Genomic DNA, 24,208 nt, shown 5'->3' with positions numbered 1-24,208 from the left:
TTAAACTTAAAAGCGTATTTCAAGCATAAATGGTGCACAAATTAATGAATGACCCTTATAAAATAAATATTAAGTAAAGTATTTAAAAACGGTTTAATGATGTCACCGTCCTATCATCTCTCAACCACCAAAAGATCCTCCTGTCATCTCTCAACCACCAAGAAACCTTCCTGTGGCCTCTCAACCACCAATAAACCCTCCTGTCATCTCTCAACCACCAAGAACTGACATGTTCACTTCCAAAAATGGAGAACTACTATGGTCCGGATCCCCAGTTGAAAGACAGGGTAGACTTAGTGCTGCTAATGTCGTCAAAATGGTTCCAGGCCCCACCAGATATGCTAGGAGTCATGTACAAGACATAAAGTCTGCATTTGAACTCTTCATAACACCATCAATGCAAAAGGATATTCTTGAAATGACAAACTTAGAGGGGAGGCGTGTGTATGGTGACAATTGGAAAGAGCTGGATGTGAACCACTAGCAATCCTATATTGGGTTGCTTATTTTGGCAGGAGTGTACAAGTCAAAAGGTGAAGCAACCGCAAGCCTTTGGAATGTTCACATTGGTAGGGCCATTTTTCCAGCCACAATGTCTCTGGAGACATTTCATGTTTTCTCCCACATTATACACTTTGATGACAGGGAAACAAGGAAGGGTCGACAGGAGCGTGACAAACTTGCACCAATCTTGTCTGAATGAAGAATTGATACCCACGGGTACCTAGTTGAGCTGGTATGTTCATTTTTTATCAAAACTCAATTCTGGTGATTCATTTACTTTTTATTGGTGTTTCTTCATTATTGAATAACTGTCATATATTACTTATTGATGTTCTGAAGTGTTTTCTGAACCTAAACATTTGAAATGTTGACCCATTGACCCCGAACAAAAAATGTTACTATGCTTGATAATAAAAGGTGTGACATCTTTCCAAATGTTATTTTTCTTTTTTAATGAGCACTTAATACCAACATAAAGCCCTGCAAACACCAAAACATACTTTGTTTTCCATTTTAGGTCAATGAATGAGATTGTACAGTCATTTGCATATTTCGCAATAGTCATATAAAATCAATACTTGATGTATAAGGGGAGGATGGGGAGAGTCGTGTTTTATTTACTGGGCTATTAAGATGGTCGGTAGAAAGGCCTAAAGTAGCTGAGAGAGAAACTTTGGTAACACTTTCGGTTACAATTATTTTCTGCAGGTTTATATTGCTGGGGTCAAACTGACCCCAAACGTAAAAGTTGTTAGTTAATTTGAACATAATAGGAGGATCTACGAGAGTGCAGGGCACTGTAGGTGAGATTTGTTTGCTTTGTAAGATCGATACATTTATGATATGTTACACAAAATGCCACACCATCACAGCCAGCAGACTTGCTATAGGCTACTGGGTCCAATAGAGTACATCGCATTTTGAGGTTAAATAAGTCCGCAACAGTTTTGAGGCAGACATCGGTTGTTAACATGCGACCATAGATTGCATAAAAAATTCGATACCATATGCGACAACACCAGGTACATAGTATACAGTCTATGGTACAAGGGCTAGCTATGGCAGCCGATTCGTCACAAAATCGGAAAAGTGTAAAAACACATGTATTACTGCACAAAGTAATTACCGCCATTAAAAAGATTAATTATTCAAATTTACACAGCTAACTTTACTATTAATATTTTTTTCCAAATCAACTACTAACGAAAGTGCCTTGTGCAATCACTGGCGAAGGACTGTGTGTTTGCAGTCGATGCAGTCGGCTCAGATTAATGTTAAGGTTTGGGGGGGTAAGGAAAAGCAATGGAAGGGAACAGGGACGAAGCAGAAAAATGTATCAAAATAGCAACGGACGCACTCGCAGCAGGGGATAAGGAGAAGGCAGTGAAATTTCTTAATAAAGCGGAAAAACTGTATCCGACGAATAAAGCGAGAGGTAAGCCAGCTATGCTAGCTAGTGAGCTAGCGCTGTTAACCAAAACGGCTGTAAGCATTAGCTTACGACGTGTAGCTTTGTGGTTAGCCAGATAGTTAACCGATGCTTGTTTATTTACACAAGGCATCGGGAAGAAATATTGTGGCACGCTATCAGCAAAGTGGGGCTAGTGTTTGCTAAATTAACTGCATGTTATTGTCTCACTGTAGCTAGCTGGTTGACTAGTTTACCTCGCTAGCTAACTAGATGTGTGATAAGAATATCATTAGTCTAGTCTAGCTAGTAGTAATAGACTTGTGTTGGCTAGCTGTCTGAATGGCTATTAGCATGTGGGACAATTTTTATTATATGTCTACAACTAGGCTAAATTAATTAACCATCTAGACTGATGGGTAGAGAGCGTGTTGACAAGGAAATTAACGTCACTATTTGTCAAATGAGTAACATATCCGTTTTGCTAACGTACTGACATGTCAAGATTTTGCTGTTGTGCTACTAGCTAGTTTGCCTGCGTTAGCTAACGGTGCCTCCTAACTGCCATTGTAGCTAAAGCCTAATCAAGCGGAATAAACGCTGTTCAGCCGGGGCTGTATTTTTGGTCTGTTTGTTTATTTATTTATTGCATGGCGTGCTAGTCTAAGCTTCAAATGTTCGTGAGCTAGCTGGAGAAACGATGCATGACCAGACCAGGTTTAGCATCATGGGAGTAGCTAGCTATTTCACTTGATTGGAATGGCTTTGTAAGAACCACGGGGCAGTGTTCTTAAACCGAAAGATGGGGAGTGGGTCAAGTCGAACTGGGCAGGGTTGATGCCTTGGGAATCAGTTGAAGAGGCAGAAAATCACTAGCTAGCATTGGAACGCATTGGTTTAACTATGACACGATTGCCTGAAACGTAACTGAGCTAAGTCACCATCGTTGACTTCCGTTTGGTCCTCTGTCCGTTTTTTTTAACAAGGGAACTCTATCTCACGATCATTTGAATCGTCTCGTATGGATGTAGCTGATTGGAAATTGGACATATAGACTACGATGTTGAATATTCCAAGCATGGACAGTAGATCCTCTATGGACATATGCAACTAATTTACTCCAACAAGGGGATTTTGGCAGTTAATTAGCCAAATCCAGCAAATGGTTTATTTTTGCCCTTAGATGTTATATGTTTTTAAAAAAGAGAGTTAAATTGTATATATATATGTTCGTTTCATCAAGTGTTTTGACAAATGGGATTAGAGCTCTCTGGGGTGCACTGGGAAATGCATCAAAGCATCAGTTGCTGGTGTGCATGTGGCACGACCCCACTGTGGCTGTCTCTCACGCTCACAGGGCTCTGTGCAGTGACACAGAGGCCTGGTCCCTCTGCTGAAAGATACCCTGCAGGCCAGACATGCCAGCAATGTCTGCTGATCTAATCCCTTACTGCCACGTCTGCACAGTGTGGGTCAGCATCATGTTCCAGTTCTGGTGTCATCTCAGGAAAAAAAGAATAAAAAACTGATACATTCCAGTTAGACCTGATTGTTTTACAATTCTAATTCCGATCTGTCTCATTGCCATAACCATATTCATTGCACTCACTGGTTTTTGGGTAATGTAGTTTTCTTCCATAGCTTGTGCACTGTTAAACATGGGGTGCTGAACTCTGCACTGCATTTCCCAGCGGCCTCGGCGCGACCTTACGTTGCATTGGGATCGGAGTCTCACGCCGCTGTGTGTGTCCTGGTTTCAGTGCTGCTGGACGCGCTGATGAGGAACGGGAGCGCCGCAGGGAACGGGGCCTACTGCCGGAGGCGGGAAGACCGCTCCGAGGGCAGCCAATCACAGCCGGAGCGGGACAGCCAGGAAACGGGAGGAGGAGAGGCAGCCAAGAGCTTCAGCAAGGAGCAGGTGGAGGGGGTGCAGAGGTGCGTGTGACGCCGAGTCGTTCATTCCTAACCCCTCTCGCCTCTTCCTGCGCTCGGTCTTAGCACAGGGGTCCCTCGTTCATTTTTACTGTCAAGAGTGGGGATATTTTGTGTTTTTCTCTTAGAAGCCAGAATCATTTTTTAAAAAGCTGCTTTTGGCATTTGCTGTGGCTGAACTAATGCACCCAGTGTCAGAGGAGTTTTGGGTTCACATCTTTACTCTCTTTTTTTATTTGACCCATATTTTCTCCCAGCCTGCAATGCCTAAATTGTGTGTGCATGTGTGTGTTGTGTGTGTGTGTGTGTGTGTCTGTCTGTGTGAGTGAGTGAGTGTGTGTTTGTGCTCGTCTCTGAAACTGTTTTTAGTCAAATGGAACACAGTTGGTTAAATGGTGAACAGTGTGGTCCACAGGCATGGCCGCCTGCTACCCACATGATAATGCTTCTTTTTTTTTGCTAGAATTTGCAGCAATTTAATAGTTAATTAATATTACCTCAGTTTGATAAATACATATTCTATGCACCTGCATAAACTCTAAATATACATGTCAGGTATGGTGTATAGTGTATATGCAATTTATAGCACTGAAATCCGGAGGCAGCTGCTGTTTCAGGCGTGTGTTTGCACTGTATCGGAATGAGCACCTGTATCCTCAGCAGGTTCTCGTTCACACGCACAGTTGTCACGGTGACCTGTTTTCTCGGCTCATGGATCCAGGATGTGGCCCTGACCAGCTCAACTTGCACAGCGCTGATCGGAGATCCTTTGTTCTGTGTAAAATGAAAAATTAGTAATTGGAACTCAGGTGGCTAAGTGTGTGCTTATGCTTTATCTGCAGTGAGTGATTTACTTCATTGTGACTCTGTGTTGCTTCGGTTTAGGATTAAGAAGTGCAAGGACTACTATGAAGTGTTGGGTGTCGATAAAGAGGCCAATGAGGACGAGCTGAAGAAGGCCTACAGGAAGCTGGCTCTCAAGTTTCACCCTGACAAGAACCACGCTCCTGGGGCGACAGAGGCCTTCAAAAGTAATGAAGCCTCCTGCAGCAGTGCAGTGCCTTTCTCCACCACTAGGGTGCAGTAAAACACCCCAGTGGGCCGAAGTTAAACGTCTTATAGATGTATAAGGTATAGACATGGTATGGTGTACAGGTTGATGCGCGGTGCTTACATATATTGTACACATAGATCTCGACCAGTCTAGAAGTGCTCACAAAAATACTTCTGCTTATAACTATAATGGTTACAATAAAGAAAATAAATTTGCTAAAAAAAAATGGACAAGGGAAGTATTTATACGGTGCAGTGTGTTGCTGTTTGTAGAATAGCCCTTTAAAAAGATGACCGCAAACTACCGTGTACAATATATGAAGCACTATGAGCCGGCTTATGTGGTTTGAGTGCTGAGCTTTGGGGGGGGGGGGGGGGGGATCGAGGCGGGGGGGGTGGGGGGGGGGTGGGGAGGCGTTTTTGGCGGCAGCTGAGGCGTGTACTGCGTTCCACCCCTGCAGAGATCGGTAACGCCTACGCCGTGCTCAGCAACGCGGAGAAGAGGAAGCAGTACGACCTGACGGGAGGAGAGGACCCTGTCGCCCCCGGTCACGGTCACGGAGGGTTCGACTACCACCGAGGGTTCGAGGCGGACATCACGCCCGAGGACCTGTTCAACATGTTCTTCGGGGGCGGCTTCCCTTCAAGTATGTCCGCCTTTTACTAATCTTTTTTTTTCCCAGGGGCCACTTGTGGTTTAAAAAAAAAAAAAGCTCCTAAACTGAAAAATGTAGGAGTGTAGGAGCACACTAATGCATTCCAATTAGCAGGTGGGCTCCAAAATGAGTTCTGCAGTTAGCACATGTCCGTTTCTGAGCTTGCTCCTTATAGTTGTATTAACAGTGTTTCTAATAAAGCGCATATATGTGTTGCCCCTTTGTAGAAGGACAATCCTTGCTAATTATAAATTGGTCCTCAAAGGCCATCTTATAAATAGAAATCACAAAGGAATTGTTAATATAAGGAAGCTCAGCTGAAGTAGGGAGATTTGAGGCGAGAGTAGAATTGGGGACATTCACATTTCAGTTCAAATGTGTTCGCCATATTCAGTAGAAACTGAATGGGAATTGGGGTGAACAGAGCTTAAAAGACAAGATATAAACAGTTAAAAGAATCTACAATACTGGCATTAATGGTAATGCAGGCAGTATGTGAGGCATTGTGTTTGGGATGGTAATGCAGGCAGTATCCGAGGCATTGTGTTTGGGATGGTAATGCAGGCAGTATCTGAGGCATTGTGTTTGGGATGGTAATGCAGGCAGTATCTGAGGCATTGTGTTTGGGATGGTAATGCAGGCAGTATCTGAGGCATTGTGTTTGGGATGGTAATGCAGGCAGTATCTGAGGCATTGTGTTTGGGATGGTAATGCAGGCAGTATCCGAGGCATTGTGTTTGGGATGGTAATGTGTCCAGTATCTGAGGCATTGTGTTTGGGATGGTAATGCAGGCAGTATCTGAGGCATTGTGTTTGGGATGGTAATGCAGGCAGTATCTGAGGCATTGTGTTTGGGATGGTAATGCAGGCAGTATCTGAGGCATTGTGTTTGGGATGGTAATGTGTCCAGTGTCTGAGGCGCATTAAGCGCTGATGGCGGGATTAATGCTCCGTGTTTCTAATCCTTTCCGCAGCGGCTGCGCACACGTACAGCAACGGCCGAGCGCACCACAGCCAGCAGCACCCCAGCCAGAGCCGCCGCGAAAGGCGGCAGGAGAGAGACGTACGTAGCGTCGCTAACCACCTGCACGTAGCGCCGCTAACCGCTGGCACGTAGCGCCGTTAACCGCTCACACACAGCACCGCTAACTGCACACACAGCAGCACTGCTAACCGCTCACACACAGTGCCGCTAACCGCTCATACGTAGCGCTGCTAACCGCTCACACACAGTGCCGCTAACCGCTCATACGTAGCGCTGCTAACCGCTCACACACAGCACCGCTAACTGCACACACAGCAGCACTGCTAACCGCTCACACACAGCACCGCTAACTGCACACACAGCAGCACTGCTAACCGCTCACACACAGCACCGCTAACTGCACACACAGCAGCACTGCTAACCGCTCACACACAGCACCGCTAACTGCACACACAGCAGCACTGCTAACCGCTCACACACAGCACCGCTAACTGCACACACAGCAGCACTGCTAACCGCTCACACACAGCACCGCTAACTGCACACACAGCAGCACTGCTAACCGCTCACACACAGCACCGCTAACTGCACACACAGCAGCACTGCTAACCGCTCACACACAGCACCGCTAACTGCACACACAGCAGCACTGCTAACCGCTCACACACAGCACCGCTAACTGCACACACAGCAGCACTGCTAACCGCTCACACACAGCACCGCTAACTGCACACACAGCAGCATTGCTAACCGCTCACACACAGTGCCGCTAACCACCTGCTCGTAGCGCCGCCAACCATGCACACACAGCGCTGCTAACCTCTCACATGTGACCGCGCGGGTTCGGTCACACAGTCTGACTGTGGTGCTCTTTTTTTCTTTTCGTTCCAGGGTGGCTTCTCCATGTTCATCCAGCTCATGCCCATCTTGGTGATGATCCTGGTGTCCATTTTGAGCCACATGATGGTGTCCACGCCTCCCTACAGCCTCTACCCGCGACCGTACGTTCCAGCGCCTGGCAGCCCCGCCTGTTAAACGGTAGAAGTGCTCAGTCCTAGGGCACTTTTTACTGGAGTAGCAACGCTCTGTACCCTCACTTTTGTGTTTACTTCCTGTCCAATGTACAGTCATGTTTGTGTTTACTTCCTGTCCTCTGTACGGTCATGTTTGTGTTTACTTCCTGTCCTCTGTACGGTCATGTTTGTGTTTACTTCCTGTCCTCTGTATGGTCACTTCTGTGTTTACCCCGTGTCCACTGGAGGATTTCTTTTTTTGTTTACTTCCTGTCCAGGTCCACGGGACAGAACATCAAACGACAGACGGAGAACCTTCACGTCAATTATTACGTCGCCAGGGAGTTCAAGTCAGAGTACAAGGGGTCAGAGCTGAAGAAAATTGAGAAGGAAGTGGAAGAGGACTACATCGCTAATGTCAGAAATAACTGCTGGAAAGAGAGACAAACAAGTAAGTTTGCAACCGGTTTTTAAAATTTTTTAATTTTCGTAACTGTTATTAGCTATGCAAAATGTATTATACTGAACAGCGTCCGCTTTTGTTTGTAACTTAATCTCCTCAAGCACTCTGGGATTTAAAACGGTCTGGCGCTGGGATTAACTTCCTGTCTGTGTCCCGTACTCCTTCCCTCTCCGCCCGCAGAAACGGAGCTGACCTACGCCGCCCGGGTGTACCGGGACGAGCGCCTGCGCAGGAAGGCGGAGCTTATGAACATGGAGAACTGCAAAGAGCTGGACAGACTGAACAGCCTGTATCAAGGAGCATGAGCCGCCCTTCCTCCCGGCTTTTACAGCGTAAATATATATATATATAGAAAGCCCATAGGTATACTTTTTTTAAAAGGATGATTAATATGAACATAGATATGAAGAGAAACGTGAAGCAGGCCTTACGGCGGAAGGCCCTCCCTCTGGCTCCTGACTCATCGTCGTTCACATAAAGGAAAAAAAAGAAGAAGCTAGCTTAAGAGAAACTGTGAACGGCACCTTCCCTCTCTGTTGCGTGGAGAAGAGTGTTTTTTTTTCGGGAGAAACGCTCACGTGAAGACTGTTGGCTCTCCGCGGACGTGTCTTTTGAATCTTCCGGTTTGCTGGTTTCGGTTACTTTGCCTGACTTAACATTTATTATTCTTATTATTATTATAATTATTTTGTTTCTTCCTAACACGTGCTTTTGGGGTTTCGTTTGGGGTGCGCACCCCACGGCCTGGAGGGGATTTTTCGAGCGGCGCTCTCTCTCTCTCGTAGCGTCGCGGAGAAGCGCGCGTTCCGGAAGCTTCCGCTGCTGCTCGCCGACACGCAACCGTGAAGGAAACGATACAGCGGTCGGAGTTTGGGCCGCCATTTTGGCCAGAGACAGTGCACTGAATCGCACAGAGCGTTCATGTCTAACCGTTTAATTCACTGAGTCGTGTACAAAATTATGATTTTTTTTTTTTTTAGTATCTGAGGTTATTATGGAGAATAATTATGGTAATTATGCAGATATTTAGAAAACAATGCATCTTCGTCGACAGAAAAGAATATTCGAATAAAGTTTAACTTATTACTGTAATATGTTTGGTTTTTGTTATGCTTAATCTGAAATGTGGTTTCTGTGTCCATACGTCTGAACTCTTGAATGTCAAGTAAATCTGTCTTGTGTCGTTCCGTCACAACAAACAATGTCTGTTTCATTTCAGTCTCCCAGTGTTCCAAAGGGTCATTACTCCCAGTCTGGTTTCCTTTGTTTCACCTTCTCATTCTTTTCATCGCTTTTATGGTACAACCAGTCCTCATGCCTGAAGCTCCTTCAGCTAGCTCAGGGCTGCCCAGCCCTGTCCCTGGAGATCCACCGTCCTGTAGGGTTTTCACTTCAACCCTAACAAAGCACACCTCACTCAACAGCTAGAGCAGGGCTGCCCAGCCCTGTCCCTGGAGATCTAGCGTCCTGAAGGTTTTCACTTTAACCCTAACAAAGCACATCTCACTCAACAGCTAGAGCAGGGCTGCCCAGCCCTGTCCCTGGAGATCTAGCATCCTGAAGGGTTTTCACTTCAACCCTAATTTGGCCCACCTGTCTTTACTAATTAGCTGCTCTACCAACTTGTGCTTTCACTTCCTGTTCTGTATGTACTATAAGGCAAATATTTCCAGTTTTTAACGAAATCAGTTACAAGCTGGTCGGTGAAATAAGTTGGGTTCTGTTTGTTAAGAGTGGAAACCCGAGTCCTTCTGTGTAAAATAACTGCAGTTTCACTGACTGCGAATGGCAATGAGCTGAACTGGTGAGTGTCTGAAACAGCCAACATCCCTTGCCTACTGTTGAGTATGCAGCTTGTCCCCAACTTGTATACTCAACAGTAGGCAAGTACGCCATTTTGTTCCCGGCCCTGCGTTGTGTTAAAATAAAGCAGAACCACGGAATTATGGTAGAGATTCCACATGTTCTCAGCAACATTAACCAATCAAGCGATTGTGTTTGACAAAAACCAGCATACACGGCGAGCCTCCAGGATCGAGGTTGGGAAGCGCTGGGCTAACGTGTTATCCAGGTGACCCGACCTGGGGCCTTACCTGTAATAAGCACCAGGTAGAGTCAGGGGCCACTCAGGAGGCTGGTCTGTGGTTAACTCAAGGGCTCCTGATTGGAAACTGATGACACAGCAGTCTCTGTTTGTCACTCAGAGGTGCAGAGAGATGAATCTTGCATGAACTGTGGTATCCTGACGACACTGGCATTTTTCAGTGCATTACTCCCACGGCTGTCAGTACTGAAGCAGCTCGGCATGTTGCAATGCAGTTAATGGTTAATAAAGTGAAAATACAAACAAAACTGCCAAAAGGACGTCTAAAGGCTGAACAATGGGTGAAAACCGCTCTTGATTGTGTGGTATTGAAGTGATTATTGAGTACTTAAGAAAAGCTAATACCATATCTCTCAAATACTCTTGAGTAATCGTAATTGTGTTTCTACCATAATAACTATATATCTGTATATCACGTACACTGTATGACCAATAGCATCTGGACAACGCTTAGTCTGGGGCCGTTTTTCATGGTTTGGGCTAGGCCCTTAAGCTCCAGTGAAGGCAAATCTCAATGTTACAGCATACAATCACATTATAGACAATTCTGTGCTTCCCCAACAGTTTGGGGAAGGCCCTATCCTGTTTCAGCATAACAGTGCCGCTGGGCACACAGCGAGGTCCATATAGAAATGGTTTTGTCAAAAATGGTGTGGAAAAACTTGACTGGCCTGCACAGAGCCCTGACCCCCAACCCCACCAACAACTTCAGGATCAAAATGGAAAGCCAACCGCGAGCCAGGCCTAATCGCCCAATCAGTGCCCGACCTCACTAATGCTCTTCTGGCTGAATGGAAGCAAATCCCTGCAGCAATGCACCAACATCTAGTATAAAGCCTTCCCAGAGTGGAGGTAGTTATAACAGTAAAGGATGGACCAACTCCATATTAATGCTCATAGTTTTGGATGAGATGTTGGATGTCAGGTGTCCACATTCTTTTGACCATGTAGCTTATGTAGGACTGCATCTTGCACCATTATTGAGGCTTAACTGGAATAAATTAACTGGAAATATTTTACTATAGACATATTGTAGATTTAGGGTTATTTTTTAACATAAGTATTGGGGGAACTGTGGTATGAAGTTCCCATCAGAGAATTTAATCTATGAATATTTATCTTTGTTTTTGCAGTTCTCCTAGCGGCATCATTCTTGCATGGTAGGTTCAGTTCATACTCCCCCGCTTGTTTTTTCTCTTTATCTTATGCAATGCAATGAGATTACGGGAAGCAGAAGCAGCCTTTTCAGATACGCGGTAAGTTTTTGGAGTCTGCGTTGGCCGGGATGTCAGTGTTCTGTATTGACTGCAGCTAATCATTAATCGCATTACAGCGCATTTGTACACGGGCAGCTTTCGGACGAGTGTCAGTGTACTACGGATTCGCAATGGAGGCGGTTGCGTATTATTACCTGTTTATCGCATTGCTCATTGGAAGCGGAGTTGCGGTAAATATACGCCTTGCACTTCACCGATGTGAGATGTAGCATTTTATATTTTTATTAGTTGTTCGTGACGAATTATATGAATATTACTGCACATATTCAAGCAGGGTTTTGGTTGGTACATTTTTTTAAATTTTTTTTATAAAGATCGAGATAACACGGTGTTTGAACTCTCCGCTGTAAGTAGGATTCAGTCGTAGCTTTTTCATTGGCTCTAAGCGGGCATTTGGGGTCATTCGCTCTGTCAGTTCTATTTTCTAGATGATGAGCAAATAATTTATTTGGCCTTTGCCTTTGCACTATGTCCTCCCGTCCTGTGAATGTGTTATTAAATCATGGCAGTGTCATTACAGGTAGCCTACGTGTTCTAAAGAGGTTGTTATTGCAGTGAAATACATACTGGTAAAATAATATGACAGTGGTGATTAGAGTCACCCAGCGGAATGTTGACCGTGGAGTGCAAGGCTCATACCCGCTATGTTTACTCAACGCTGGAGATCGAGCTGAGAGGAAAGCAGGGCTTGCAGCACGTGGAACAGTTTGGCTCAGCCTCAGCGCCCCTCTCTCCCCACCCCTCCCCTTCGCGCCGTTTGCTGCTGACGCATCGAGTGGCAGGTCTTTTGCTGGAGTGGGCGGGTCTTTTTACAGGCAAAGGGAAAGCTGGTGTGTTTCTAATTCGTTCAGACTAGGGGTATTGCTCCCTCCCCCAGAAAGTGATCCCCGCTCATTCCTGCCCTACACAGGAAAGCCCACCGGATGAAGATAGCCCTCAGCGCGGTGAAGTAAGTACAGCCAATGTCTCTATAGTTGCCACGGTTACGGCTCCCGCAGTTGCCACGGTTATCACGGCTCCCGCGGTTGCCACAGATCCTCCGGCCCCAGAGGACCCGTTCCTGAGCTCCGGGCACTGTCTGAAGGAGCGCTTCACGCAGCTGTCTTGCCAGAAGGCGTTCTGTCCGCCCTGGATGCGATGCATTGGCGGCACCTGCACGTGTAAGCTTCCTTACATGTGCCACAAGGGGGCGCCAGTGTGCAGCAACAACAAGCGGAGCTACGTCTCCTTCTGCCAGGTGAAGGCAGTGGAATGCCTCCGACAGACCACCGCATTTTCTCACCTTGGCCACGATTGCAAAGGTAAAGAGCGCAGTTTGCCCCCTCCCACGGGCACCTTGGCGCTGAATTCGTCCGCACGTCTCGTCTTTCGCAGCCACTGAGAAACGCCACTCTGCCATCTCGCGTGTTTGCTGCAGGTGATTCGTTCGAGACGATCCTGAGAGAGGGCGATGTGGTGGCGGTGCAGGTTCCCCAGAACGGGACTGTCCTCGTCTGCGGGGAGGGGTGGGACGTGCTGGCAGCCAACGTCGTGTGCAGGCACAAAAAAAATCAGCGCATGTAGGTCTTTGCGGTCTGATCTCCTGCCGTTTCGTACACATCTGTGTCCCGCTTCCACCACATTCACTTCGCCTCAGGCAGCGTCGCGTGGTGAAAGAAACGCACTCACGTTCTCTTAAAAAAAAACATCTCCAGTGTTGGTGAGAGAGCGAATGATGTGATACAGTAAAGTTTAACACACGGATAACTGGAAAAGTGGAAAAAATGTAGAAAAAAACTGAAACTCTACCATGCAGAAGCACACACTGTTTTATCATCAAGATTTCTGCCCATTAAACACCAAAGTTATTCTTCAGAGTGCGGGCCCCCTGTAGAAGATAAAAGCAGTGTGTGGTATCTCTGGAAATTGCAGGAAGTAACATAACATTCTTGCGTCACAGGGGTGCAGAAGAGGCCACGACTCTCCAGTACGGCCAGATCAGGAGTCTTGCGGAGGACTGGCCAGGAGAGTGTGTCAGCATGCAGTGCACAGGGCTGGAGGGCTCCCTGGCTGAGTGCACTCTAGGTCCCCGCAGACAGCTGGAGGAAGACTCCATGGTTGCAACTGCCACCTGTTACGAGCACACGAGAGGTGTTTGTTTCTTCTTCTTCTTCTTTGCTTTGCTACACTTTGTTTAAATGTGATTTAAGTGATGCCGGTGACCGGTGAAGCCACGCACCTCAGACAGGGGACCAAGCGATGCCTCGTGGAGACTCTCTCACAGAGGAACCCATTTTCTCCACAGTCTGCTCCAGGTCAGAGTTCACCTGTGTCAACGGGAAGTGCATCGCCCTGACCAGCACCTGCGACAGCCTCAACGACTGCGGTGACAACAGTGATGAGATGTGCTGCAGAGGTGAGGACGCTCTGGCCAGCTCTGCTCTTTCGAAAGCCCGCTCCCGGTGAAAAACAAATATGTACGTTCACACGTAAACCTGAATTGGGCTTTCGGATGCCATGATAGGCCATTTGCGTGACACACGACGGCCATTTTGTGCTCATCTCTCATCCACCGTGTTGGTGAGGGAATTATTGAGACAATTATTCTGGAGGATGGGAATGATTAGGAGGCATGTTGGAGACTTTGCCAGGACACTTCCCAGTAAACATTGTGAATAGTCGCTGAAACACAGTCTAGGCATTCAGGTGAAAACTGGGCTACGTTTGGTTGAAAAGTGAAAGCTTTCTAGCTAACTAGGCTATACGCAGGCTACATCTGGGTAAAACCCGAGCTATATTGGGGCTGGCCTAGTTGGTTTATGTCAAAACATCTCTCAACCTAGATTTCCACCCCTCTGGACATATATAACCCTGCCTACCGCTGATATCTCCTAATTGATAGGTTGCAGAAGTGGATATCACTGCAAAACTGATGTCTGCATACCCCAGGATGCCAAAATGGACGGAATTGTTGACTGTTTAGGAGGCGAGGATGAAATAATTGGTAAATGAGAGCTTAATCTGCATTTTGTTTTCTCTATTTCTATCTCCTCTATTTTCTCTTCCATCAAGTAAATGAAAAAGTAATCATGCCACTGTCCATCTATTCATTACTTTCCTGCAAATTGTGAATCATAAGGTAGCACTAATTGGAATGTTGATCTCTAATTGGAGCAGTACTCTCACCCGCCAGTAGAGGCAGTATTCAGTCATAATCTTCCTTCTGTTCCTCTTCAGATACCGAACAGAAAGAAAAAGTCCTTTCACCCATAAAGCGGGGTAATTATGCTCTCACACACACACACTCACTCAAATACATGTGTGCACGCACACACACACACTCAAATACATGTGCGCACACACACACACACACAAATACTTGTGCACACATACACAGACACACGTGCACAAACACACACACACACACGTTATTATCAGATGCATTTCATTAGACCGAAACGTTGAGTGCAATTAATTCTTTCTTTTCCTCGTCTCGTTTCAGAGATTAAAATTGCCCGGGAGAAAGTGGAGACGTTAGTTTGTGGGATATCCAATAAGACTCTGGCTCTACCCAGTCCTTCAAAGCCACACAGACGGAAGCGTGTGGTTGGAGGAGAAGAAGCTGGCAGGGTGGCTACTTATTTTTCTTCATTTCGGTCAAAATTTTATCTTAACTTTGATTCACAATTAAATGAGAACCTCTGATTATTCAAATCCACAAAAAAAGAAAAAAATTTAAAGTTATTATTTTAAACTTTGTGATTGGATCGTTAAGAACTACATCCATAGTACTACGCCATTCATTGCTGCATACTTGGTTCTTGTTGGAATAGATCTGTGTTTGACTTTGCTAGAGAGGACTTCCAGCTCCCAATGGATTTTCCCCACAGCTTCTTAGAAAAATGTGTATTTTCTGGCCCTTTCCAGACCCAGTTCCCCTGGCAGGTAGCTATACAGGAAAGTGGCTCCATAGACTGTGGAGGAATCTACATCTCCAGCTGCTGGGTGCTGACTGCAGCCCACTGTGTCCGGTATGTGCGCTTTCAAACTCATCTCCAACAGAAAAGTGTAAAAAGGTCATACACTCCATTGGTTTGATTTTACAAATAATGCTTCTTGAATTATGTAATACCTGAAATGTGTGTGTGTGTGATCGATTTTTGGTTTTCCTTTGGAGGCCCAAGCCGGAAGCGTACCAAGTTAAGTTTTCCCTTTGGAGCAAGCTGACCAAACAGGACTCCACTGACCTTGCCCTAGTCGAAAAGGTCATCATTCATCCACAGTACAACCCCACCACCTATCAGAATGACATCGCCTTGTTGCAACTGGAAAAGCTGCCATTTACCACGAAATGCCTCCACGACAACCCTGCTATTGGTCCGGCGTGTGTGCCCTGGTCCGAGTACCAGTTTCTGCCTGGCGACAAATGCACCATTTCTGGATGGGGTCGACAGGGCGGTATGTAATGGTCTCATCAGCTCAAATATTCAGAAAATGCATATGAATGATCTGGTCCACCATCAATAACTACGTATTTTTAAAAGAATAAATATCAATTGAAGTATTATAATAGCAATCATTTCTTTGGTGTGTGTGCTGGAGGTACATGATTGGCTTGGTAAAAGTTCCTGATCTTTCTAGTTGTTTCCTAGCTAAATATTTTTCTGTTTTATCTCCCCCACAGATGACCAGAAGACAGTTTCTCTTAGATGGGCAACCATAGAAATAATGGGCAACTGCTCAGGGATTTATGGTTCTCGATATTTCCCTGGAATGGAGTGCGCAGGTATGAAATCTGGAGTGTTTTATTATTATTATTATTATTTTTAACGAATATGAGTGCATTGTAAAAGATGGCCAAGTCCGCGGATTTAGCATCCAGTCCAGGTCAAAGGGCATTTAACTGGGCGTCCACTGTTTTCCCAGGTTCGCTGGACGGAAGTGTGGACACCTGCCAGGGAGATTCCGGGGGCCCGCTGGTGTGCGAGGACATCAGGGGGGTGGCGTACGCGTGGGGCATAGTCAGCTGGGGCGATAAGTGTGGCATTGCCGGGCACCCGGGTGTCTACACCAAAGTGGCTCACTACTTCGAGTGGATTAGCTCACACATCGGCAAGTCAACCATCAGCAGGTACAACGTGTAGCGCCACAGACAGAAGATCTGATGGAACACTGGCGTCCTCATCGCTGTGAAGCTCGCGCGGCCTGGATGAGTTAACAGAGTTTCCTTAAAAACTGTCAGAATAGATACCGTGTCATATCCTTTAATCGCGATCTACACTACACTATCTCTGCAGCTTTAGTAATGTTACGTCGCTAGGTATATTCCACTGATAGCCTAAATAACATATCCATCAATGCATCTCAGGATTGACGGGAAGCAATAAAAGTTAAATTATTACGTAATAACAATTTGTGGGTTTTCTTCGGGAGTTGTCTCGGATTATACACCATAAACCGGTCTCTGGCTGTCAAGAGTGGTGCCAGATGCCACTTCCTCAAAAAAATGGAGGGAAAAATGTGAATCCAGACTTGAAAGGGAGAAGATACCGTGAAGATGGATCGACCGCCATTTTTCACCAGGTTCCTCCAGCGTGCCATATGCAGGTGAAGGTCACCATTCCGACCCAGTTCCACCCAGGACCGTAGATACCATTCAAAGAGCAGAGCTACTGGACCTTCACTACCTGCCATGGGCCCAGACAGACATCAACATATGCTGAAGTTAACTGCCTTGACACTGCAAAAGTGTCCCACTCACTACAATATTTTTTTTTAACTGCAGGTGATCCTTGCACCTGTTATCTCTCTATTCCAATACGTTTGGCTCAACTGAAAAAAACTGAAATGAAAGGATTATGAAATTAATTTTGCATTTGCATTTTCCACTTTGTGTTCTGTTCACTTACTGGCACCATGTGAAACTGTTAGCCCTGGTCAGTTATACCCAGGACATTATTGGGTTTTTAAAGTAAATTCAGGAATAAAATGTATGCAAAAATTCTCCGTATACAGTTAAATGCAATAGTATTGGGACAGTGACACATTTTTTGTTGTTTTGGCTCTGTACTGCAGCACATTGGATTTGAAATGAAACGATGAATATGAGGGGCATTTTTTTTTCTTTCAGCTTTAATTTAAGGGCATTTACATTTACATACATATCGGGCGAACCATGTAGGAATTACAGCCCTTGGTATACACAGTCTCACCATTTTAGGGTAGAAAAAGTAACTGGACAATTGGCGGCTCAACAGTTTACTGGCCTTTACTAATTATTTCTATTAGTAAAGTCATGTTTGCATGAAAGTAGATCATTGATGTGTATCGTTTTGAACGGACATTCTCAATTATTTTTCATCTTTTTATTACTATATTCAAGTAAAACCATATAGGCAGAAATATCCTATATCGCCAAAGGTATCTGGACTCCCTTGGTCTGGGGCTGTTTTTCAGGGTTTGGGCGGGGCCCCTTGGTTCCAGTAAACGCAAATCTTAATGCTACAGCATACAATCACATTTTGGACAATTCTGTTCTTGTCCAATAATTTGCGGAAGGCCCTTTCCTGTTTCAGCATAACAATGCCCACAATCTTAGTAAACCGCATCATCCTGACTCATATGTACTCACAGAAACTGTTTTTTTTTATTTTGTTTTTAAAAACTGAACATCTCGATTTGTAACCTGAGACGACGCTAGTGTCCGGATGTGAAACTTTACTGAACCACTGCTTGAGTGGCGTTTCTTGCACTGACCCTCAGCCAATCACGTCAATGGGCGTTGTTTTTCAAACATTTAGGTTGGTTAAATTTGCTCGATCGTCCAAGCGAGTTACATTGTGTCAGAATCGTTGTGTGATACGGAACTCTCATGGATACCTCAGGTGATCGTCCTCAGGGTAAGGCAGTTCGATTCAACATCATTCTGTCTTAACGTGAAGCCTAAACTAAACACATTTCTCTTAAATTGGGGCTGTACAAAACTGTACTTCCCATGTGTTCCTTTTTCAGCAGTTAGATTCTGCCTGGTTCGGTATCAATCAACGTTGGTTGGAGATCTTTCATGACTAGCTTGCTCCATTGTCTAACATAATAGCCATAAAAGTGCAGGTTACTACCGGTCGCATTGTCATCTAGATATTCAAGTGCTAACATTGAAAGCACCAAGAAAACCAATAAAAGGGTTATAGCTACGGAATACCAGGGTGTTGCTAAGCGAGAGCTCTAGCATAAAATCAGAACTGTGCTATAAATCAATGTGTTATTTCGTAGTTAATTTAAACTAAGTAGTAAGTTGCCTTCATAGAATCGTGAATGACAGTCATTCACGTTCGAAGGTGTTCTATAAGAGTATCGTGATTACGAACGACTTTTCCTAGCTAGCTAGCTAGCTTAACCTCCCATTTGGATAAATCCTTACCTCGACGACTGTTAAACCAAAGCCCATCTCATCGTATCCTCTTTACTGGGTAGCCTGAAACATATACTAAAAGAGTTGCTTTGCAAGTGGGTGTTGTGTCACGCTTAGTGCTATAATACAATAGACGAGAATGCAACGACCGGTTTTAAAGTACACAACCTATGGCTCGTTAGGAAGTTCAGTAAGTGAAGCGGAAATGGGAAATGTAGCCGCCGTGCGCCACACATTCAACGTGGAAATTCTGTAATTATCTGAGAATCCTTCAACGTTAATAACATATTCTTAGAAATGTTTAGACCGAACTACATTCATTGGAACGTCGTTGAGGATATGATCGCTTATTTCCAGAGACGTTTCCATGTTTCCCTATAGATTTATCTGTCATTACCACTGCTAATGTTAAGGAAATAAACTGTAATGAAGTATGAATTGTATACAATCGCAACAAATACAAAATGTACAAATAGTCTATGTCGTGACACACTGCTATGTCATTTTGAAATCATTTTCTTTTCTTTGAGCTGTTTAAATAAATATAATTCAGTTGTATCTTAACTTCTACAGGGAGGGTTGAACAAGATAGTAAACCCATAGGCCAGACAACAGGTAAGACTGCTTTTTCGTCTTCATTGACCCAAAGACGCAAATTTTCGAATAACGTGCGAACACGTTGAACTATGCATGAACTGTTTGACTGTTATTATTTTTTTTTTTTAAATAATAGTAATAATGAACCGTTCTGATCTCCTTTACGCAAATCGCCGACCACACGGCACGCTCCATCCTTGCATGGAGGGGACAGAGACGTGTTATTGTTCTAACCTCAGAAATTCTCTGATTTCCTTCAATGCGTGTGTGGTTTTTCCTGTGCAACCAGCCGAATAAGGACAGGTTTACCCTCTTGTGCGACACTGGACAAGAATTCCCCAGTCGCTGTCACTTTAAATCGTTTTTAAATATAGTAGCATGATTAAACGCCATTGTCTAATAATTTAGGTTTACATTCTGTTTTATAACTACAATAATACAACTGTCAAATTCATAATTCTTCTTGCTGCATTGGTTGAATAGAAGTTCATAGTGTTAATGCACTAAATTTTGTAGGCTACTTATACCCTTACAAATGTACATCTTTTATTTTAGCCAAGTCTGGAAACATTACAGAAGTTGATGCCTCCAGTAGTGGGTAAGTTTTTTTATTCTTTTTTTTTTTTTTGTTTGTTTGTTAATGTCCCCTTTGGAGTCTGCATGTAATGAATGACTTTGTGTACAATGTAAATCTTGGCTCAGTTACGTGATAATTGTGATTTGTATTCTAGTACTAAGTAAGTTGTGCATGTCCCTGATCTAGGTCCAGTATTCTGAAACTACAGTGTAGCTGGTAGTGTAGCCTGAAGAAGCAGCCCGCCTCTAGTTCCACCTGATGGAGGAGGATAATGTGCCTCTTTTCTTAAGACATGACGACCTGGACCCCGCAGAGGAGTACGCCATGAATCACAACAGACGCGGCTTGGCTCTCATCTTCAATCAGGAGCGTTTCTTTTGGCAACTACGCATGCCCGAGCGCCACGGTACCAATTCCGATAGTTGGAATCTCGCCAAGAGGTACAGTACAGCTCTTCATTTCTGTGGTGTTATTAAACGAACACATAAAACCACTGTCAATACTCCCTTGAACAACATTTATCTAGTTATGTTTAATTTTCGTGTACGCTGCGCAAATTCACAGGCCTCGTGGACACAAACGTCAGTACAGTAAACGCCATGCTCGCTTACTTTCTGTCGCTTGCTAGCCTGCAATGTTGATTTGGGGATTGGACATTTGGCATGTTTCTCATTGCTTTCATTGACTTACCCGATGCCCAACGTATTTGCGATTCACGAGAGACTTTTCCTGCCCGTTTGCTGTCACTCGCCAGCCGAAGGAGGGCAAGGCAGATCTCTGCAGTGAATCTGTACCTTTTTATGGTGGCTCCGAACATGGCGGCTTCTCGTGCACGTGCACGTGCAGCGTAGGGGAACGCTGATCACACGTGCCTGAATTAAGAGAGTGGCAGGATGAATTGAGCTACAGCAACAACTATAACAAAAAGTTCAAAGAATGTACGTTTGTTCTGTTCATGCCTCAGATTAAAGGAGCTGAATTTCGAAGTGAAGGCACATGACAATCTCAAAATGGCAGAAGTTTGTGATGTAATCACGGAAGGTAAACAATTATTATTGTCTATAATTTGTCTTGGGTCTGTTCTGTTTATGTAAATGGCTCACTATAATGACCGTTTATTATAGAATTATGTTTATTATAGAATTACGTGTGATGTGCGAGTGTGCATGCACTTTGAAAAGTTGTCTTCTCTACCAAAAGAGTTTTGATTTATTTGTGAAGTAAAATGGATTTAGCTATTGTGCGTTGGTTCCGTTATTCGCATAAACACCTGTGCTTCACAGCTGCAAACGCCAACCACACTGACGCTGACTGCTTCGTCTGTGTGTTCTTGAGCCACGGCGAGAACGATCACATCTACGCCTACGACGGCAAGTTCAGCATCCAGGAAATCGCCGCGCTGTTCAAGGGAGACAAGTGCAAGAGTCTGGTGGGAAAACCCAAAATCTTCATTTTCCAGGTGACTGACTGTCGCTCCTGCCAGTTTTACTCATTTCATTTTTTGCTCGATCCGCTCTCGTTCAGACGTCGGTAAGCGGTAAAGTGTCGTTCTCCGCGGTTTAAACAGGCGTGCCGCGGTGAAGAACACGACGTTGCGGTCACGCCCATGGACGTGGTGGACAACGAGGTGAAGACTAACGAGGTGGTGGTGGACACGGGGGTGGTCTGCACCCTGCCCGCCGGGGCGGACTTCCTCATGTGCTACTCGGTGGCGGAAGGTGAGCCGCGCAGGAACAGCACCATAGAACGCGTACAGGAAGTAGAGTTCAGGGTACAGCACCATAGAGCATGTACAGGAAGTAGAGTTCAGTTTACGGCACCATAGAGCATATATAGGAAGTAGAGTTCAGTGAACAGCACTGCGCTGAGAGAAACTTTCAGCACTGGAAAAACGGGCCACAGGACCCACCCAAAAAACTGGGGTAAATATTAGAATAATTAGAAGATTAATTATTTCAAGGGTTTGTTACTGTATTTTCTGCTTGCTGTTGAGACTATGGACAGAATTTTCTTTCGATGGTTTCTGTAACCACCTCCCAGGTCAAGGCGACTTGTTTTCTTTTAAGTTATTTTCTGTGTTATCAGGAGGCTAGAGTGATATTTGATGTCCTTAGGTGAAAAGGGACATTTCCTTTAAAAATTATTTCATAGCAATTAGCAAATAAAAGCCAAGTGTTCCGCATAGTTTACATCATGACATCATACCCGGTAAAAAGACAAATTGGTATCAACCAGTTCAGCGATCCAAAGGCCGTACTTTTTAAAAGGACAGAATGTGGTGTATTGTGCTTGGTAATGCACCAATGATGAGAACATCTCTGCCATGTTTGCAAAATATACTATAAACTTCGCCCCGTTTATCTGATAAAGAGACCTGCAGTTAGACTTGCCCTTTCTCTCTCTCTCTCTCTCTCTCTCTCTCTCTCTCTCTCTCTCTCTTTCCACCAGGGTACTACTCTCACAGGGAGACCATCAACGGCTCGTGGTACATCCAGGACCTCTGCCAGCTTCTGCACAAGTTCGGGGGGAAGCTGGAGTTCACGGAGCTGCTGACGCTGGTCAACAGGAAGGTGTCCATGCGGAGGGTGGGTCGGAGCGCCGACCCCAGCGCCATCGGCAAAAAGCAGGTGCCCTGCTTCTCCTCCATGCTCACCAAGAAACTCTACTTCAGACCCAAGAAGGTCTGACCTCTGTACCCAGCAAGTGGCTGAAAAACTAATAAGTTTTTAAAAATCCTCAGGGTTTTTTTTACAACAAAAAAAAAACAAGGTGCACATACAATTAGAATAAATCTGATTTGTTTCCTTTTACTTGAGATTCCATGGTGGTGGTGGTGGTGGTGGTGGTTTATGTAATTTAGGGGTGAGGTTTTGTAGCAATACTGTCATTAAAGAACCTGCAGGGAGATCGAACTGGGGTAAATGAGATTTCAGTTGTTTATCTTGAAGATGCTTTCAATTTATATGAAATTAACTTTCTTCTTAAGCTTTTTATGTGATCAAGTCTGAGTTTGTTTCACGAAAAAGGGAATTTCCGTATTTGGGTAGTTTGTTATGCTCTGAGACATTCACATGATGAATCTGTCTTAATGTGTGATTTTAAAAATGAATCATTGATAAAGCCATGGAGAGTATAATATTATAGGACTGTATAATATTTACTTTAATTCAAATGCTGGAATCCTGTGAATCGCCTGTCACCTAATCCAAAATTGCATTTTAACCTACAAGATGTCTAAATTGATTTCAATTTTAAGAATTTTTTTAAAATTACTTTTATCTTGGAGTCCTAATTGTCATCACCCTATCCAGTGTCCTATTGGAAATTGGGCTTTAAGTGTGAATTAGAAATGGGCTCTAAATATGAAAGCCAAAATCTAACTTGTGTATCTACCTGTACCTTCACACATCACCTCTCCTGAGATTTTAGCTGTTACAATTGTAGCTATCTGTTTGCAGCATCAGATAATCATAACTAAATGATTAAGATGACAAGCTATTTTACATGAACACGGTCTAAACGTGAAATCTTATTGCGAAAGCCTGTTTAGCTCCATTTTGCTATTTCATACGTCAATCATAAGCTGTGTTAGGGCAAAGAAAATGGCTGAGCTTTAGTCTCTAAAAGGATTGTAATCGGCGTAAGAACAGAACCGGTCTGTGATGAAGCACGTGAAGGTTGGTTGCCTTTGGCAACCAGCCAAAATTTGGTAAAGACCTTTAGTAGTTACTAGTCCGTTCGGTCAACATAAACCGCTGCAATTTGCATAAAAATAGTTAAACAAACTTAATAAACTGACAAGGCCGTGTCTGTTATGAATTAATTGCTTGGTGCAGAATTGCAGATTTATTAGTGACTGTCTTAACTGCCTGTTGAATGTTCATAACCTCTGCAAACTTGATTCAAACTCTTGAACACAACTGCAAATAGACTGGTTAATATGCATGTCATTTTTGTATTGTTTAGGGATGGAATTTGTACTTTTTTATACGTATAAATAAGCACACTATCTGTTTGAGAGACCTATTTTAAAAGTACAACAGCCTTTTGAAATCCTGTCTGATTAATAATCTGTAAGACGTGCAATAAAATGAAAATGACGTGTCATTTGCTCCAGTTTCATTTTTGATGTACAGGTTGTAAAAGACGGATACTTGGAATTGTAGGTAATGTCTAGAATCTGCTGATATTTCCTGTTAACATGACCTTTGCTCTTATTATGCAAAAACTCATTACACAAACTACACAC

At 44.3% G+C, this 24,208-nt stretch overlaps 3 protein-coding genes and 1 long non-coding RNA gene across 4 annotated transcripts; 3 read left to right on the top strand and 1 right to left on the bottom strand.

Annotated features, from left to right (window-relative positions):
- The first annotated feature begins 1,718 nt into the window (after window positions 1-1,718).
- Window positions 1,719-9,108, top strand: LOC118232241 (dnaJ homolog subfamily B member 14-like). The gene is made up of 8 exons (XM_035427034.1): window positions 1,719-1,939; window positions 3,673-3,847; window positions 4,730-4,875; window positions 5,359-5,544; window positions 6,528-6,616; window positions 7,430-7,539; window positions 7,830-8,002; window positions 8,195-9,108. The coding sequence occupies exons 1-8, from the start codon at window positions 1,807-1,809 to the stop codon at window positions 8,317-8,319; spliced, it is 1,137 nt and encodes a 378-aa protein (XP_035282925.1). The 5' UTR covers window positions 1,719-1,806; the 3' UTR covers window positions 8,320-9,108.
- On the bottom strand, window positions 3,857-20,787 carry LOC118232244. Its single transcript, XR_004766238.1, has 3 exons — window positions 20,650-20,787; window positions 4,493-4,618; window positions 3,857-3,935 (listed from the first exon to the last, which is right to left on the bottom strand). It is a non-coding gene; the product is annotated as an uncharacterized LOC118232244 (long non-coding RNA).
- cfi (complement factor I) lies at window positions 11,412-17,242 on the top strand. The gene is made up of 12 exons (XM_035427030.1): window positions 11,412-11,565; window positions 12,306-12,696; window positions 12,813-12,954; window positions 13,335-13,525; window positions 13,680-13,790; window positions 14,277-14,378; window positions 14,612-14,653; window positions 14,877-15,004; window positions 15,302-15,405; window positions 15,552-15,832; window positions 16,059-16,160; window positions 16,301-17,242. The coding sequence occupies exons 1-12, from the start codon at window positions 11,506-11,508 to the stop codon at window positions 16,516-16,518; spliced, it is 1,872 nt and encodes a 623-aa protein (XP_035282921.1). The 5' UTR covers window positions 11,412-11,505; the 3' UTR covers window positions 16,519-17,242.
- LOC118232243 (caspase-6-like) lies at window positions 18,159-24,066 on the top strand. Its single transcript, XM_035427038.1, has 8 exons — window positions 18,159-18,273; window positions 19,359-19,400; window positions 19,938-19,980; window positions 20,250-20,399; window positions 20,924-21,000; window positions 21,243-21,418; window positions 21,527-21,677; window positions 22,408-24,066. Exons 1-8 carry the CDS (start codon window positions 18,246-18,248, stop codon window positions 22,644-22,646), a joined length of 906 nt encoding a protein of 301 aa, XP_035282929.1. The 5' UTR covers window positions 18,159-18,245; the 3' UTR covers window positions 22,647-24,066.
- The last annotated feature ends 142 nt before the right edge of the window (window positions 24,067-24,208 follow it).

This window comes from Anguilla anguilla, chromosome 7 (genome assembly GCF_013347855.1).
Source record: "Anguilla anguilla isolate fAngAng1 chromosome 7, fAngAng1.pri, whole genome shotgun sequence".
Taxonomy (NCBI): domain Eukaryota; kingdom Metazoa; phylum Chordata; class Actinopteri; order Anguilliformes; family Anguillidae; genus Anguilla; species Anguilla anguilla.
Note: the sequence above shows the minus strand (reverse complement) of the source record. Positions and strands in the feature narration are given on the sequence as shown.